Raw genomic sequence first — 17,518 nt, 5'->3', positions numbered from 1 at the left:
ATTTCCCACGAAAACTTATTTTTTTTGTATCCACTTTTTCTCCTCCTTTTTCTGTGTCTTTCTCCCATCCCAATTTAGTTGTGCCAATTCCCCCCTCCCCTGTCTTGATCGTTGCTTGCATGTGCTGGTCGGTCGTAGGGAGGGTTGATAGATACTATCGCATGTCCCCTCAGATACATGCGGAGTCAGCCAGCCACATCTTTTCACCTGCCAGCGTGGACCTCTCATTGGTGAGGTGTAACGTGTAGGAGGCTCACACTACCCTCGCCATCTCCGGTCCTTGCTGTGCAGGCGCCCTGACCGACCTGTAGGAGTCACCGTTTACAACGACCAGATTACCACCCATCGACTCCCCTCCCGCTGACTCTGCCAATTGAGTCAGTATGACTGCGCCACCAAGCCACCCACGAGAACTTCTTGTGTTTTCCTGTTCTTTTTCCCTATGCCAAACTTGTGTCCATCTTATCGTAGAAACGTGGGTGTGACCACAACTCTGACTCATCTCTGCTCAGATGCTCATGTGTGTACATGTCTGCTCTCCGACCTTGAACTGAGGAAACTTCTGTGATCACAGAAATAAACTATTTTCTTCCATCGCAATTTCTATAATTTTCCACAAGTCCACAAACATACACGCACAGTCATGTACACAAACATACACACACGTACACAAATACCCAAGGAGAAACACTGTTCAAAACTACAGTTGCAATGTGACAGAAAATCTAATCTGCTCAATCGGTTTAGTTTTTACACAAGTTTTAAAAATGAGAATGTTTAGTGAGAGACAATCAAGCTGACAGACTCGGAGGAGTAGGAAATGTAAATGGTAGCCATGTTGTTTTATTAATCACTTTCATAATTTACCAATGGTAGCCAAGTTGTTTTATTCATCACTTACATAGAGACCAATGGTAGCCATGTTGTTTTATTCATCACTTTCATATCGAGACCAATGGTAGCCATGTTGTTTTATTCATCACTTTCATTATTGAGACCAACGGTAGCAGATTACAAAGTAAAACATTTTAAATGTCATCCCAATCGGACAAGCTATTAACAAGTAGTTCATGTTTCTTTTGTGGGAATAGCACCACCAAATGCTTAAATTAATCAAAACTTCACAAGTCTTGCTGCAAGTTTGGAGCAAATTGGACGAAGAATTCACAACATCCAATTCCTCTTTACCACTTTCTCTCAAGTTCAACTGGATCAGTCAAAATGTTTGTTCCGTCAACGATCAGATACAAGATGTCAGTCTTTGCCACACAGAAAGTTGTGTGAGAATCAGGTTAAAAGGTGCTGTAAGTGGTATTTTCTGGTTAAAATATGTGTTAAATAGCTCTACATTCCAACGGCCATTACCGATATAGAGCATCTGGTCAGTAACATGGTCTCCCAGTCCCTCCGCTCTGCAGTAAACACTAAATACATTTTCTGGTATCCCTTCCCACTTTATCCAATCAGGAGAGAGAACCCTAGATATTTGTACTTATTTCAAGAAATCTTGCCATGCCAACTTTGTTTACTGCACTGGTAAGCAAATATTTGCTCAAAACTAGTTTTTATTTCCTATTTTTGAAGTGTGGAGTTCTCTTCTCTCTTGGATAAGGTAGGAACGGGATACGAGAAAATGTTTTTTCCCTTTACTGAGAGCGGAGGGATTGGGCTATTATATTAACATGTCTGTAGACCACTTATTTGAACAAACAATAAAATACCACTTACAACAGCTTTAATTAGCCACCTTTAATAGTGGGGAGTATGGGGTTCACACTGAGGTCAGGATGAATACATAATGTCTAGACACTAATATACCCCATGTCCAACATAGAATATCAAATATAAACCGTTAAAAGAATTTCAAACTGTGTTTACGATTCTAGTGTTGTGGAACTTCTCCAAACACAAAACCTGTTAGTAGACTACATATCAAAGTGCTGAAACTAAGGATTCCTCGTTTATACTCCCATCACATCCTGAAGACTCCAAACCGTGTCTTCTTCGTTGGTGCATTTAGTGCAGCGCTGAGGCTCAGGCCCAGCACCAGCCGAGTATCAGCAGGGTCGATGATGCCATCATCCCACAGCCTGCAAAACAGTGACATCATATTACTGTAGATGATGCCATCATCCCACAGCCTGCAAAACAGTGACATCATATTAATGTAGATGATGTCATCATCCCACAGCCTGTAAAACAGTCACAACATCATCCCACAGCCTGTAAAACAGTCACAACATGCAATTCATTACAGCTGATCCAACGACATAGGTAGCCTATAGAAACTGGCAAACAGTTCCGGTTTGACGACAGTATGTGACGGTCGCATCTGTCACAAGCTCCGCTCCATTTTTTGTTAATTTCGCTTAAAAACCTACTTTATACAACACTAATGTGTTTAAACCTCGACTTATATATTAACACTTTGGGTGCCGGGAAACGCTTAAACACGTCATTCCCGGCCATGCTCAAGTTGCCGAAGACGCTTTACAGCGTCTTTAATATCAATATTTCAAAAATCTGGGATCGGATTCATATGTCCCCTCCGCTGGCCTGAGATCCACCAGGAGGACCCACTGAGCTCTCTGGCGGTTCAGGAGCGCCATCTGGTGGCCGATCGGCGCAATCGCTTAACAGGAAGTGCCGTAGAGGTTGTGCTGGACGGCCGTATTACTTCCGGGCACTCGGTACATGTCCCGGGACTCTGGCTCGTCACACTACATATCGATCGATTGCCAATAACTCGATAAACAACATGATTTGGACGTATATACCATTATACAAGCTGGAGATGGACCGGGTAAATCTACATCCCATAATGATAACATTTCTACTCTACGATGATCGCCCAACGGCGCGCGGAGACTGGGGTGAGTTTTAGCGTGTAAAGTTACCGTCTTCGATACTAACTGCTATTATCAACATTTGACCCACATTAGATGATTGGTATAACGCTGCCCACGGAATTATAAACGCCCCCTAGCCCATCCGGTCAACATCAGATGACGTGTAGTAACTTCTAGAAGTACGTCTAGTTGGAATTTTTTATATCACGCTGATTGCCATAAAACTGTATTGCATCATCAATATAATGTATTTGGGGCTATAGATCACATTCTGGAGAAAGCTGCAGAAAGAGATGAAAACATACTTATACATTAGACCATACTTTACTATGAATATGTGAATGAAAAAGTTTAACGTTGCTACACAATGAACAATACATATAGGACTTTGAATGGGCCCTAATAATGGCAATGTAGCAATAGAATTTAAAAAGTTATAGCCCTGCAAAGAAGGGGACTTTCTCTATAGACAAATAGAGCCGGCAACCTACGGTTGATAATGAATTTAACCCATGGCAGCCAAAGTGTTAACTAAGACCTTCAACTAACTATATCAACAGTCAAACGCGACATGCCAGCAAAGAAAGATAACTCAAAAAGCCGTGAAGCAGATTCTCCAACGGCAGACGGCGCGGTGACACGTTCCACAGGGAATAAAAAGCCAGACAATAGCATGGATTCTAACATCCAAACGACCTCAGCCGAGACAGTCATGGAGAGTATTTCACCCGACTTCAAAACGCTGATGACAGATATGATGAAGATCTTAACCGACAAGGTTACTGATATTTCTAAAGCTGTGGAAAGAGCCGAGATTAATGCTACCGCATTTAAGCCATAGAGGCTAAATTTGAATATATCAAGACACAGGTTGTAGCACAATCCGAACGCATAACGGCGGTTGCAAATACTGGGATCGAATATTCACGGAAGCAAGAGGAGAAGAATAAGGAACTATCTGAAGCCATCGCCGAAGTATCGAAGGAAATGCAACTGGAAAACAAACAGCTCCGGCAGGCAATCCATGACAACAAGGAGGAAAACTTGATCCATCTGCTAGAAATAGAACGGCACGCCCGCAGATTCAATCTCCGTATAGTGGGTTTGGATGAATCAGTCATCTGCACAGATGACAAGTTTGCTGCAGTGCTATTCGAAATCCTAGGTTCTGAAATTTTAACTACAGAACCGATAGTGGACAAACGCTACAGAATTGGATCTGAAAACTACAATAATAACAACAAGGAAAGAGTGATAATTGCTAGTCTACAGGAAACTGCAACAAGAGACACGATTATCAGGGAATCACGCAAGAAATGGGGGAAACTGATGTACAAAGGGAAAAGAGTGTGGTTCTATGAAGATATGTGCAAACAAGCCATAACTCTGCGGGCCCGCTACAAGGATGTAGTAAACCGGCTATATGAGAAAGGTTTCCACCCCATCTTACGGTATCCGGCTAATCTTTCCATAGTTGAGGGAGAAGGAAAGAGATTCGTGCTACGTTCGCTTGAGGCGGCAGAAGATTACATGAAGAATATAAAAAGTGGATGACAAGACTCATCTTTCATGGAAAACGCTACAATTGCATGGACATCAAAAACGGCAACATACAAACTTTTGACAACAATGAGAAATAAGTAATTTGATATAAAACGCTAAACACCATATATGTATAGATTCACGGTAATATGCAGATCTTGATTTGATACCGACCATTTTGGAACATTCTAGAATTTTCGACTCTATTTTTCTTACATGAAGGCTATGAGTCATAACGGAATATTCTGGAATATACTGGATTGTTATTGTTCTATGGCACGAGGAATGTACTGGAACATTAAAAGACTTGATCAGGAAATAGATGTGAAGAACAACGACCACCATAACAGATTAATGATCACGCATGACGGGGGAAGATCTGCATACAAGTATTTAAAATTCTCCTTGTCGTTTAGATGTGTAAACATGCAAAGGTATTTAAAAAAAATTAAGTAGATATTCCCGGATTATATGGGTTTTCGATATCTAATTCTAAACATCACTATTTCTTATTCTTTATTCTGAAATGTTCTAACCAATAAATGTTAATAGAAGGTTTATAATATTAAAAAAAAAAAAAAAAAAAAATTTAAATGAGTATACCAATTGAGGTATAATTATCATTCTGTTATAATTACATTAACGGGAGAGAGGCTTGGTTACAGGTGACATTCTATTAAATTAGAATTAAAAGATTCTATGGTATACATAAGAACGCTTAGGATAAATTGCTCATTCTGGGCAGACCGGAGGTGCAGGAAAGGAAGAAGTTGTACGAGAAGGAGGTATCAAATAGGTACCTTGTACGACTCTGTAAGGGAGGGGGGATCAGGTTTTTTTTTGTATATATGTATGTTTTTATGCTCGGCTCTCAACGGGACCTCAACGGTGGGATGTAAATCCATTGTGAATTCGCACTCCAGAAATATTACCAACAAATACAAATCAATATGTATAGATTATGGCTAGTTTGAATATAATGATCTGGAACACTGGGGGAATAAATAATCAACATAAACGCAAAAGCGTGCTCACATTGATGAAAAACAAACAGGTTTATGTGGCTCTCTTAAGCGAAACGCACATTTTAGTGGGAGACAAAGCCACGTTAGCGGACAACACATACCATAACATTAGTCACGCTTCCTTTGGAACGAGAACCCGTGGAGTTGCTATAGTCGTGAAGCGGAAATTGAATATTGAATTGAAGGGAGTATGGTCTGATGCAGATGGTCGGATAACCATAGCTAAGATTATACACAAGAATAGGAAAATAGCGTTGGTAGCGGTATATGCCCCAAATCTATACGAAACTAATTTCTACACTGCACTCACTAGGGAAATGTTAAACCTTCCAGAATACTCATTTATAATTGGTGCGGATTTTAATGCCATTTGGGAAAGTGGGTTGGATAAATCTTATCCCAACTTTTCCAACAAACAAAAAAAGTCATCTAATGCGTTAAAGGATTGGGCAAAGAATACAGGTGTAAATGATCTATGGCGATCACTCAACCCCACAACCCGGAAGTACTCTTGTCGATCAGCAAGACATAAAACACTCTCCAGAATAGATTATGTCTTCGCAACACCGAGACTATTTGATAACTATGAAGTGGAGATGGTACCCAATGCATTATCAGATCACTGTTATTTACTGCTAAAAGGATCATTTGGTGTACTATCATCCCGAGCCCCAAGATGGCGCTTTAACACAACACTGCTGAATAACAAGGAATTCATTACACAACTCAAAGAAGCTCTTTCAGTATTCCTACCAGAGAATGTGAACTCTGTGCCGGACCCTAGAATATTATGGATGTCGGTAAAGGGAATGATCAAGGATTTCACGGATAGCTTTTATCCAAAATACGCAAGAATCGATGCTCAAAACTGGCGGAATTAGAAACGCTTTACTCTACATTATTTACTTCTTTACAATCAGGGGTGCAGTCGTAATATGGGCGAAGGCCAAACGCCCGCGCTCCCGTGCACGCGCATACATGTTCCCTCTGTTGCGCACAAAACAGATGATACACCTTGTCTCATCCTTCCAGTGAAGTCGGGAGATCAAGCAACCCCCCACCACACCTACAGGGCTTGTATTTGGTTGTCGGTATCCTATTATTATGCAAAGTCTAGGTGATAAGTGGCGCGACGAGTCATTTTATCACCTAGACTTTGCATAATAATAGGATGCGCGCACTTCGGCCTCAGTGATGAAGGCCAAACGCCGTTTGACCGTGTTTGCCCAGCACTGCACCCCTGCACAATATAACGACTCGGCTCTGTTAAGTTGCAAATAAGACAACCGTTATCTTTCATTCATGTTTATTTCACGCTCCACAGCGTAGTGGCCACAACCTTCCTCCAGTCCAAAACCAGTGACGCGCAACAACAGAGCCCATTCACCTTTATCCAGATTACCGTAATGGCCGCAGTAGAAGTGAACTTAACAATCTCACTCTTTTTTTAAACAAATAATACAAGATCAGATCTCACTCTTTTTTTAAACAAATAATACAAGATCTCACTTTTTTTTAAACAAATAATACACTGCAAGGATATTTCAAGAAAACAAAATACACCCAAATCTCATTTTTTTTTTTTTTTTTTTTTTAACAAATAATAGACTGCAAGGATATTTCAAGAAAACAAAAAAAAATAAACTCAGTCATCATAACCAGTTATTCAGTAATCTAGCTTCCACTGTCCATTCTTCAGTGCTTTAAGCAGCACAAGGGAAGATGCTCCCTTTTTGGTCAGACAGTTTGCCAGCTGGTCCTTCGTAGTAGACCACAGAATCTGTTGGATCCTTTTGTCCTGGATAAGTTCTTTGATTCCACTTATTTCCAGTCTCAGTCGTTTCTCAGTCACTGACTTGGTGGACTTGATAGCCTCCACAAGGGAGAAGTTGTCTGTAACACACATCACAGGTAGGGTGCGCTGTTTGACCATACCTGTAGTAAGTTCAGAGTAGAGAGAGGACAAAAATATGGCATTATCAATACCATCAGCCAGGGCTAGTGTCTCTCCTGCCAGCGTGCTCCGAACCACTCTTCTGATCCTTTTTGATTTCCAGCAGATTGGAGAGAATCGTCCTTTCTCACCCATCAGAACGATGAGATGCCCTCCTTGTGTTCCCCCATCTGGGAGGTTTCCCATGGATGCGTCGCTGAAAACAACAAGCTTCAAAGAGTCCTCCTTTCCTAAGTTGTGAAACTTCAGGGTGACATGTTCTGATTGCAGTTTTCGTACAACCTTATTTGCTTCATGCATAGTTTGCACAGTAGCATGTTTTAGATTGGTTGCAAGGACACATGTATCGAACATGATATCTGGCCTACTCTGTCTAGCCACCCACAAGAGTTGTCCTATTTTTGACCTTAGGTTGTCAGTCTCACACTCTGTGAGAAGAGCATCACGGTGCAACGCTCTTGATGGGTCTATGAGAATGGGCTGAAGGTTCTTTATGTAGATCTCCTGTTGCACAAGCACTTCTCCACCTACTGTGGAGAGTTCCATCCCCACATAGCGAAAGTTGTCTTGTTCCTCACGTCCCACCTGGAAAACTGTTTTGAGGTGGGGGATGGTCGTCGTGGCAAATGTGTGTGAGCCACCCCAGATGAAATCATCCACATGACAGGCAAGAACACCAGTCACAATACAGTTTTCATCAAGCCAGTAGAATACAGCAGGATCAACTTGTGACATAGTGGCCCCTGTTTTGATCATCGTTGCTTTTACTCTGTTGTACCAGTAGAGAGAGGCATCAGCAAGTCCATAGACACACTTCTTCAGCTTCCACAGTGTCCCCTCACTTTTAGCCTCAGGAGGAGGGCGGATGTGTATATCCCGAGACGGCTCCATTCCTTGAAGAAAAGCTGACTTTATGTCCATAGAGTTCAATGTCCATTTTTTCTGACACAGAACTGATATGAGTAATCTAAGGGACTCTGATGAGCATGTAGGCGAGTCCTTCTGTAGATCTTGAGTGTTAAATTCTTCAAAACCCCTAGCCACTAGCCGTGCTTTAGGTATGATACCATCTGGGGTTTCTTTAAGCGTACACACCCATCTCGTTGACACCCGTCTTTGACCCACATTTTTCACCTCCTCAAACACCTCATTTTTCCTCCAGTTACTGATTTCATCTTGTTTAGCCTTATCAAATGGTACACCCTCTGTTACTAATACATCATTTTCCTGCATATCAGAGCATAGTTCTACACCATCTAGTTCTACACCATCTAGTGGCTTAACCTGAAAATTGTCTACTTTAGTAAGATCAACTGACCCCATAGTACCGGTGATGTCAAAAGGTTCTAAGTACTGTAGGTTGTACCAGTTGCCGTTTTTTCCTGTAGCCTTTCCTGCTCGTCCCATCACTTTAGCTGTGTGAGTTTTAAGTTAATTTAGGGCTGGGCGATATAACGATAAATATCGCGATATATTTTAATAATCGATATCGAATATCGAAATAAAAATCGATTTTTTATATATATATATATATATATATATATATATATATATATATATATATATATATATATTATTTTTTTTTATACCTGCAACAGGGCAGTTTTAAAACCAGAGACAGTGGACAGACTTGTCTTTCTTGCCTGCAACTTAAAGTAATGGCTTTGCTTGTCCAAATGACAATACTGACCAAATTGAGATTTATTTTTCTCGTCCATTTATTTTGTTTGCTTTCTAATTTAAAATACAGTTTGAAACCGTCTGTACACAGTAGGCTATGTGTGCTAGCAGAACTAGACTCCAGTCACGAGTCACGGTCCACCAAAAAAGCGCCAAAAGATCGAAAATAAACTAGCAGAGCCAGAACTGTTCAACTCCCCTGGAGCCACAGCCAGCAGAGAAGCCGGTTTACTTTCGCTTTTAAACCAGCTGCAGCCTGAGAACTGGAGTGTGAGGGGATGTAACACTAAAGATGGCGGCAATGACAAAGAATTGCTGCAAAATAAACATACATCTGTTGTTAAAAAAAAATAAAAAAAAATATACTTATAACAATTCGATAATTATCGATATCGAGAAATATGATAACATTATCATATCGTTATCGCGATATGATTTTTTTCCATATCGCCCAGCCCTAAGTTAATTTAGTAAAAATAGAGATTAACGCCATTTACAGACAACAATCTGAAGTAAAAATACGTAGCACAAGACAACAGCATTACTCTCAAGGTTCCAAACCAAGTCACCTACTAGCTACGCGATTAAGAGTTAACGCAAAATTTGCAGATATAACCTCCATTAAAACACAACAAGGACTTGTAACAGACACCAAAGAAATAAACGCGACATTCAAATAATTCTACTCCAACTTGTATAAATCAGAAACGACCTTCGATCAAAACAAAATGGACACATATCTTAATCAAATTAACCTCCCCAAACTTTCAGAGGATGATGCTAAACAGTTAGAAACACCAATCACACTAAAGGAACTCAGGAAGGCCATATCCGAAATGCAAAGTGGTAGGGCTCCTGGAAGAGACGGTATCCCACCAGAAATGTACCTCTCATGTTGGGACATAATTGGACCCCTATTACTTAATATGATTTTATACTCAGTCAAGGAGGGGAACTTTCATAAGAACGACAATATTGCACTCATAACAGTCCTCCTTAAAAAAGACAAAGACCCCACCGAGTGCGGTAGTTATAGACCCGTAAGCCTCCTCGGAACCGATATCAAACTGTTCTCCAAGGTATTAGCCATCAGACTTCAAAAGCATATGACGTCTTTAGTTCATCCGGATCAAACTGGCTTCATAAGAAACCGTTTGATCACTGACAACATAAGACGATTAGTACTATACGTACTAAATGCCAGCAAGGACGACACCACACCCAAGGCGATGCTGTCCCTGGATGCAATGAAAGCTTTTGATAGGCTGGAATGGTCGTATCTATGGTCAGTATTAGAAAGGATGGGGTTAGGAAAAGGATTCATTGATATGATTAAAGTATTATACAAAGACCCATCGGCCATGATTACAACAGGTATAATCACCTCCGGAATATTTCCGGTATCACGCTCTTCTAGACAGGGTTTCCCTCTTAGTCCCGGACTATTCGATTTATCACTAGAACCTTTAGCACAATATATAAGACAATCCCAACTCATAGAACCAATCGTAATCAAGGGCACACAACACAAAATGAGTCTATATGCGGACGACGTAATACTGTTCATGCAAAACCCTAACACCGCAATGCCTCATCTTCTCAAGTTGATTAATGACTTTGGCGACCTATCGGGATTTAAAATAAACTGGCCAAAGTCGCTTTCCTTCCACTGAACGCCCCTGCAAAGAATACAAGTCTTCCAGAAGAAATACCAATGGTTAAACACTTTAGATGCTTGGGAGTTGAAGTATTCCCTACCATAAGCCAAACGGTGAAACACAATTACATAGAAATCCAAAATAAAATCAAATACGACCTTGACAGGTGGTCAAAACTTAAAAACTCAGTACAGGCACGGGTTTCAATAGTTAAGATGGATGTCTTACCTAGAATCAACTTCATCAGCTCAATGCTTCCGTTACCCCCTCCAGATGGTTACTGGAAAAAATTACACTCTTCCGCATATACATTTATTTGGAATAACAAACCACCACGTATAAAAAGATCCACCGCACAGAGAAACAAAGCCGACGGAGGGATGGCAATTCCAAATTTTTTCCACTATTTTAAGGCGTACACTTTAAGACCACTGACAACCTGGTTTGAACCCCAAGCATCAGTATCCTGGAGAAATTTAGAAGTAAATATAGTAGCACCACAGAGACTGCAGGACATAGTATACACCAAAATATCAATTAAGCAATGCGAACTGAAATTTGGCCCCATAATTACACATGCGATCCGGATATGGCGTGAAACACAAAAAAAATATTCGAACCCACATAAATGGCATAATCATACTCCCTTATTCAATAACAATGCACTCCTGATTAGAAAACGACCTATAAGATTCCCTAGATGGGAAAAGCAAGGCATACATACATTAGGAGATGTTTTCAACAAACAGGGTATTTGTAGCTATGATGAAATAGAAAAAAAATGTAATCTCACCGGTTCCACATATCTTTTTTACGCACAATTATTGTTATGTTTGAAGTCTCACGGTGTTCCATTAAGGCAGTGTTTCTCAAAGTGGGGGGCGCGCCCCCCAGGGGGGGCGCAGAGGCATGACAGGGGGGGCCTTGAGATTTATTTACGTTTTTTTTTTTTTTTTCCATAAAATGATCAGTAAAGTGCTATCTGTTGCAGCTGCACTGTTCTCCATGAAAATACCATTTCTCAAAATCTGAAAATCATTATTTAATAAAACACAGAAAAGGATCACCAAGTTACTCTGGATAAAAAAAAACTTTACAGACAACATTGAGACAAAGCTTCCTGACACATCTCCATCCAAACTCTTGGAAGAACTCTTTGAAATCTCATCTGATACCACCTTGAGAGCTAGTTTCAGAGTGTGGTGCTGAGTACCAAGTATCTCATCTCATGGCCCACCAAGTATCTCATGATGCAGCAGTTAAGGTGTTGATACCATTCAGCACCACATACAGTATCTGTGTGAAGCTGGCTTTTCATCCATGACAGCTCTGAAAACAAAATATAGGGCCAATTTGAAAGGTCACGATATTGGTGTTATTTCAATCAATTTAAACGTGGCCCATTTCATGACTATTTTGTTGGGGCGAGGGGGGGGGGGGCCAAAATATTTTGGTCCGCCAAAGGGGGGCCTGACAGAAAAAGTTTGAGAAGCACTGCATTAAGGATACCAATTGCACACCACAGATACCACAAATGTTTCTATGAAAGAGAGACATCGAGAGGTTTTGTATCAGATTTTTATCATCAATTACTAACTGCCTCGTATGAAACCCTCCACCTAGACTATTTGGAGGAGGGATATACCAGTCCTGGAAATAGATTTTGAGTGGCAAGAAGCCTGGGCAAATGTTCGACTTGCATCAAGGAACCCGGACCATCAACAAATCAATCTTAACTATATCTGTAACTGAGGGGTACAATTCCCTGACTGTATTACTAGATATGATACTTACTACCACTACCTTTGTACTTAATATTCGGCCACCCAGTACACGGCATAAATATATTATCATAAACACTCTCACGTAGATGAAACGGATCCAACACAAATGTACGAATTAGAAACAGGTCTTTATTTCTACACAGCGATGGTGTGTAGAACAAGCACTTAATCACTTAATTACATTTATGAATTGAAATAGTATGCACTTTTATGGCAAAGAGTATTCGTCGGTATATCAATAGAGAATGTCCAATCTCTGAAGGCGCAGGTGGTAAATATACGACCTGGAATAGTTAAGGAATAACAGCAATGATACTTTAATGATTATATACTAGATACACTAGAGGGGGTTAATCCGGTCGCTTGTAAGCCGACAGGAGTAGGAGGGGGGGGGGGGGTAGAATCCGGCTGCCTCGTCCGGCCAAGGGTATCCCAGGTGAACCCACTGTAGTGCCGTTCAATGCGCCGGCGATCCTTGGACCACAGATGAAAGCAGGTGGACTCTTTGTGGGCCGGCTCTCTCCGGTCCACGGGGGAGAGACGTGAAGCGACCTCGTCTTGCAGAGCGTCTCCTCACCTTGCGTCCTCTCCAGGGGGGGGGGTTCCAACACACGGCAGTGTCGGGGGTCTTTATCCATGGAATAATCAAAGTATACAAAGCATAATCCGTGCCTGGGAAGGCGGGCTGTCGTCGGTAGAATAATCCGGTATACAGGTCCACTCGCTCGTCGGCTCTGGGGCTCCTCGGGTGCAGCTTCACATGGGGTCAACCACCCTGGGTAAGCAGCCAGTTCTCTGCCCGAAACGATGGGGTACTGACTACGGTAGTATTCTCACCGCACGAAGCACTATATATTAACAGACTATTATTAGCTTAATAGACTACGTCCAACTCGACGATATAGTGCCAAATATGACTATTCAAATATTAATATACACGATGTCTCAATACCGATGGTAGGCGAACTTGGCCTTACTCCCACACGTGGCGTCGCGGGGAGGCTTTACGTCTGTGACTCTATTGGAGGGTAAGAAACTGGACTGAAAAGAAAGTCCTACTTTAGTAGCGCAGTATATATACGCACCATGAACAAATAGTCCCATTAGTGGTGCGGTAGCCAGATTCCTACGCGGAACTAGGACTTGTTCGTACATGTGGAGCGGTACGTTTGAACTGGGTCTGAGGGGTATGGCAGCCTGGCACCAAGGTCTCGACCAATAGTAGAATGGAGACTATTATGGGATGTTCAGTAGGCTAGAATGGATATTCAATGCATATTGTACAAGGAATATACAAGGGATATCAGGGAATATTAGAGAATATACAAATACAATTAAATATATATATATAAATAAATATATATATTCGGTTTAATCTGGCCCTTCACAACAATATCCATAGGACATACTTGACTCCTATAAGACTGAACAGAATGGCTCTTAAACAAGACTCCAAATGCTCCTTATGTACAAATGGGGACGAGGGGACATTTATGCACATGTACTGGGACTGCCCACCAGTTAAGATATTCTGGAAAGAAGTGACCCAGCAATTATCAAATATCTTAACTCTGAATATACCTGTACACCCCTCTGTATTACTGCTGAATGATGTTTTTGAGTATGCAGTACATCCACAGCTAAATATATTGGTTTTATCTGGTATTACAGTGGCTAAAAAACTGATAGCATCACGATGGATTCAACCGGAAAAAATTTGCCGAAAGGTCTGGATTCTTACATATCTCGATGTGATTTATCTAGAAATATCTACAGCAAGAATTTTGGGTCTCAATGAATCCAAATTGACAATGTGGTTAGAAGTGGTGGAGAAAATATAATGGTAGTGTCTGGTTAAGAGCGAATGAGAATGGATGGATTATCCATTGGGGGGTCCAGGGTGGGGGGTGCGAGCAAGAGCATATGTGTGTAGGGGAATAGATAGCAGGTATTAGGGGCATATCTTGTATAAGACATTTATTTAAACGGTGATTTAATTTGATGTGCACTGTTAACAATGCTTGTATATCTAATCGTGTGTTGTCATGTTTGTTTATGTTTGTTTAAAAAATAATAAAATACAAAAAAAAGAAACTGGCAAACAATGGTAAACAATGACACTTTTATGCTATTTTCTTTGTTCATAGACCTGTTGTCCTGTTCATATGACCTGAACTCCTGAGTAAACAAAATAGGTTAGCCAATTTACGAGTAGCCTAATGTAGTCTTGTTTATTATGTAACGCTGTGATTGATGCATGCCAACAGGGACTCGTCCAAACTCTGTTGGCATGAATCACAGTCACGAACGGGGATAGCGTTACACAATAAAAGTACACAATAAAAGAGTAATAATAATACCACAAGTGTTGATTCACTCGCCCAAACCCTGTAGTCGTGCATCACAGTCACGAAAGGGGCTAATGTAACGCCAGTCAGCAAGCGAAAGTAACATTGAATCAAAAGGGATGCAGGGACAGCTGTGGATAGTAGGTCGGATAGTCCAGCAAAGTTATGTCCTATTCATCAATCTCACAATATTCGCTAACGTTAGACAGATGGAATACAGCCTTCCATCTAAAAACATAAATGAAAACTTACCACAGTCATGGTAGCCATAATAACGTCAATCGGTTCGGATCCTTTGAATGACACGAATATATAAACACTGAACTCGACGTTAAAAAGTGGTGACGTGGAATCACTGCGCCCAGACAGCAGTGGTTCGGCAAAAAATAGTTCAGAGTATATCTGCTTAGAAAACGGAAATGTCTAATACAATTATTTTGTATTTCTCCACGTGGTAAATACACAGGTCACAACATGTTTACAGGAAAGTTTTGGAGTTGTATTTTGATTGTATTTGGAGTGACTGTAGGGAACTCAGGTAAAGGACTGCCCCACTTCCAGTGATGAAGCTAAGCTAGGCTAACGGTCCAGGCGTTCCCTAAGCCTAATGCATGCAGAGAGACAAAAAAGGTATGTATCTTCTTGTCTAACTCCAGGGAAGATGTTAAATACCGTACTTTTCGCACTATAAGCCGCACCTGACTATAAGCCGCAGCAGCTAAATTGAATGATGTGTACATATATAAGCCGCACTGGACTATAAGCCGCAGGTGTTTTAATGTTTAATTACCATATGTAATTAGCTTTGGGACACAATACTGTCGGACAAATAACAAGCATTAACTCATTTACAAGTTGTATTAAGTTTGGCAAATAAGGGAACAGATAAATAACATTTCAATGCAGTCAAAAAAGCAATATTTAGATGTTTACATTTTCGAGTTTGGTCACGTCGAGTCACATATAAGCCGCACCGCTATATAAGCCGCAGGGTAAAAAAATGGGGAAAAAAGCCGCGGCTTATAGTCCGAAAAGTACGGTAAGCTAATTTCCCAAAATGTTGGAGTTTTCCTTTAAACTAATTTAATCTATTGAACCGTAGTTGCATTCAACAGGTCGTTATTCCTCTGACTTCTCTGTCTCTGGTCTTTCAGAAGACCAGCGCACACACACACAGAGCTCCCTCCCCGGTCCCCACTCGCCCCTGTCCTGTAAGGCAGTGTTTCTCAACTGGTGGGTCGCGATAAAAAAATAATAATAATATAATCTTTTTTTTTGCACTACATATCTTTGTGAAAGTGGCTTCTCAGCTCTGGTCCAGCTGAAGACAAAGCAGAGGAACAGATTGGACATTGAGCATGACCTCAGAGTTGCTTTGTCTACCATCACCCCAGACTTTAAAGCGGGAGTTACACACAGTGTTTTTGTGCTCGTTTTTATACGTTTTTGAATACGTTTCATGTCCCTTTTACACAGAAATGCGTTTTTTTGGCGTTTTTTGGTGGATACGGCTGAAACGCTAAATTGTGTTTGCGTTTTGGAGAACCCCTAAAAAACACGCCGACAACAGCCGTGTAATCTGCACGGAGCCGTTGTTGCGAAAAATGCCCATGCGCAGTAGATACCATCTGCGTGCCCTTCCGGTGACAACAGTGTGTGTGGGTGTGTGTGTGTGTTTGGGACGCCTGTTACTGTTCCGCAACTATAAGTTACTTCCGGGGTAGGCCTGATTGGCCCCGACAGGCACGTGACAGGCGCGGCCACGCGGCAGCCTCAGGACGCGCAACTTTCTCTGCCGCGCGGCACGCTCCGCGGCAGCATTATGTAGTAATACGCCCTTTTTCACTATCCAGAAATAGCTCAATTGGCAGCGTTGCATTGGTGTGGATCCTACCGTCCGTTGCTGGCGAGTTTGATTCCCTTCAATTTTTTTTTTTTTTTTTTAACGTGCATTCGTTCGCCGTTAAGTTTAGGCATTGTTTCGGAGTTGGTTATGGTTAGAAAGGTTAAGTTTAGGCGCTGTTAAGGAGCTGGTTAAGGTTAGAGTTTGTCTTAGAGAATGGCAATATTCTTTCGGAGTTGGTTATGCCTTATGGTTAAGGTTAGGCATGGTTAAGGTTAAGGTTAAGGTTAGGCATAGTTTCGGAGTTGCTTAAGGTTAAAGGGTTAAGTTTAGGCGCTGTTAAGGAGCTGGTTAAGGTTAGAGTTTGTCTTAGAGAATGGCAATAGACAGCCTATTTCCGCGCGACAGCTCTCAGCAGCCTCGTTGCGCGTCCTGAGGCTGCCGCGGGGCCGGGGCGTGGCCGCGCCTGTCACGTGCCTGTCGGGGCCAATCAGGCCTACCCCGGAAGTAACTTATAGTTGCGGAACCGGTACAGGCGTTTGGGACATAGCTCCGTGTCCCAAATAGCTTCAGCTACCATGTGTTGTCAAGTTATTGTTATAAGGACCCCAGTCCAAGCTACAACAGTCTGCATTCCCTTAACAATTGTTTGTATTGAGCCGTATTGTATTGTACCCATATGCAATATGTTAAATAAAGTTTACATCCATTCATTCTGCTAGCATTACCGATTGCATGAGCAGCTGGCTAACGTGAGCTATCAGACCATGTTAGCTCAAAGCTCCTCTTTCAACTTAACAAGCATTAAACAAAATGGCCCAGTCATCTATTCACC

At 41.4% G+C, this 17,518-nt stretch overlaps 1 protein-coding gene across 1 annotated transcript in view; it reads right to left on the bottom strand.

Moving 5' to 3' along the window:
- Positions 1-812: 812 nt before the first annotated feature.
- mccc2 (methylcrotonyl-CoA carboxylase subunit 2) overlaps positions 813-17,518 on the bottom strand; it is a 125,915-nt gene continuing 109,209 nt past the window's right edge. The window contains exon 17 of the mRNA XM_084322833.1: positions 813-2,090. Within this exon, the coding sequence (XP_084178959.1) occupies positions 1,973-2,090 (118 nt within the window). The 3' untranslated portion in view covers positions 813-1,972. The remainder of the gene's footprint in view (positions 2,091-17,518) is intronic.

Source organism: Notolepis coatsorum (genome assembly GCF_963971535.1).
Source record: "Notolepis coatsorum genome assembly, chromosome: 10".
Lineage (NCBI taxonomy): Eukaryota > Metazoa > Chordata > Actinopteri > Aulopiformes > Paralepididae > Notolepis > Notolepis coatsorum.
This window is presented reverse-complemented; position numbering and strand designations above follow the sequence as displayed.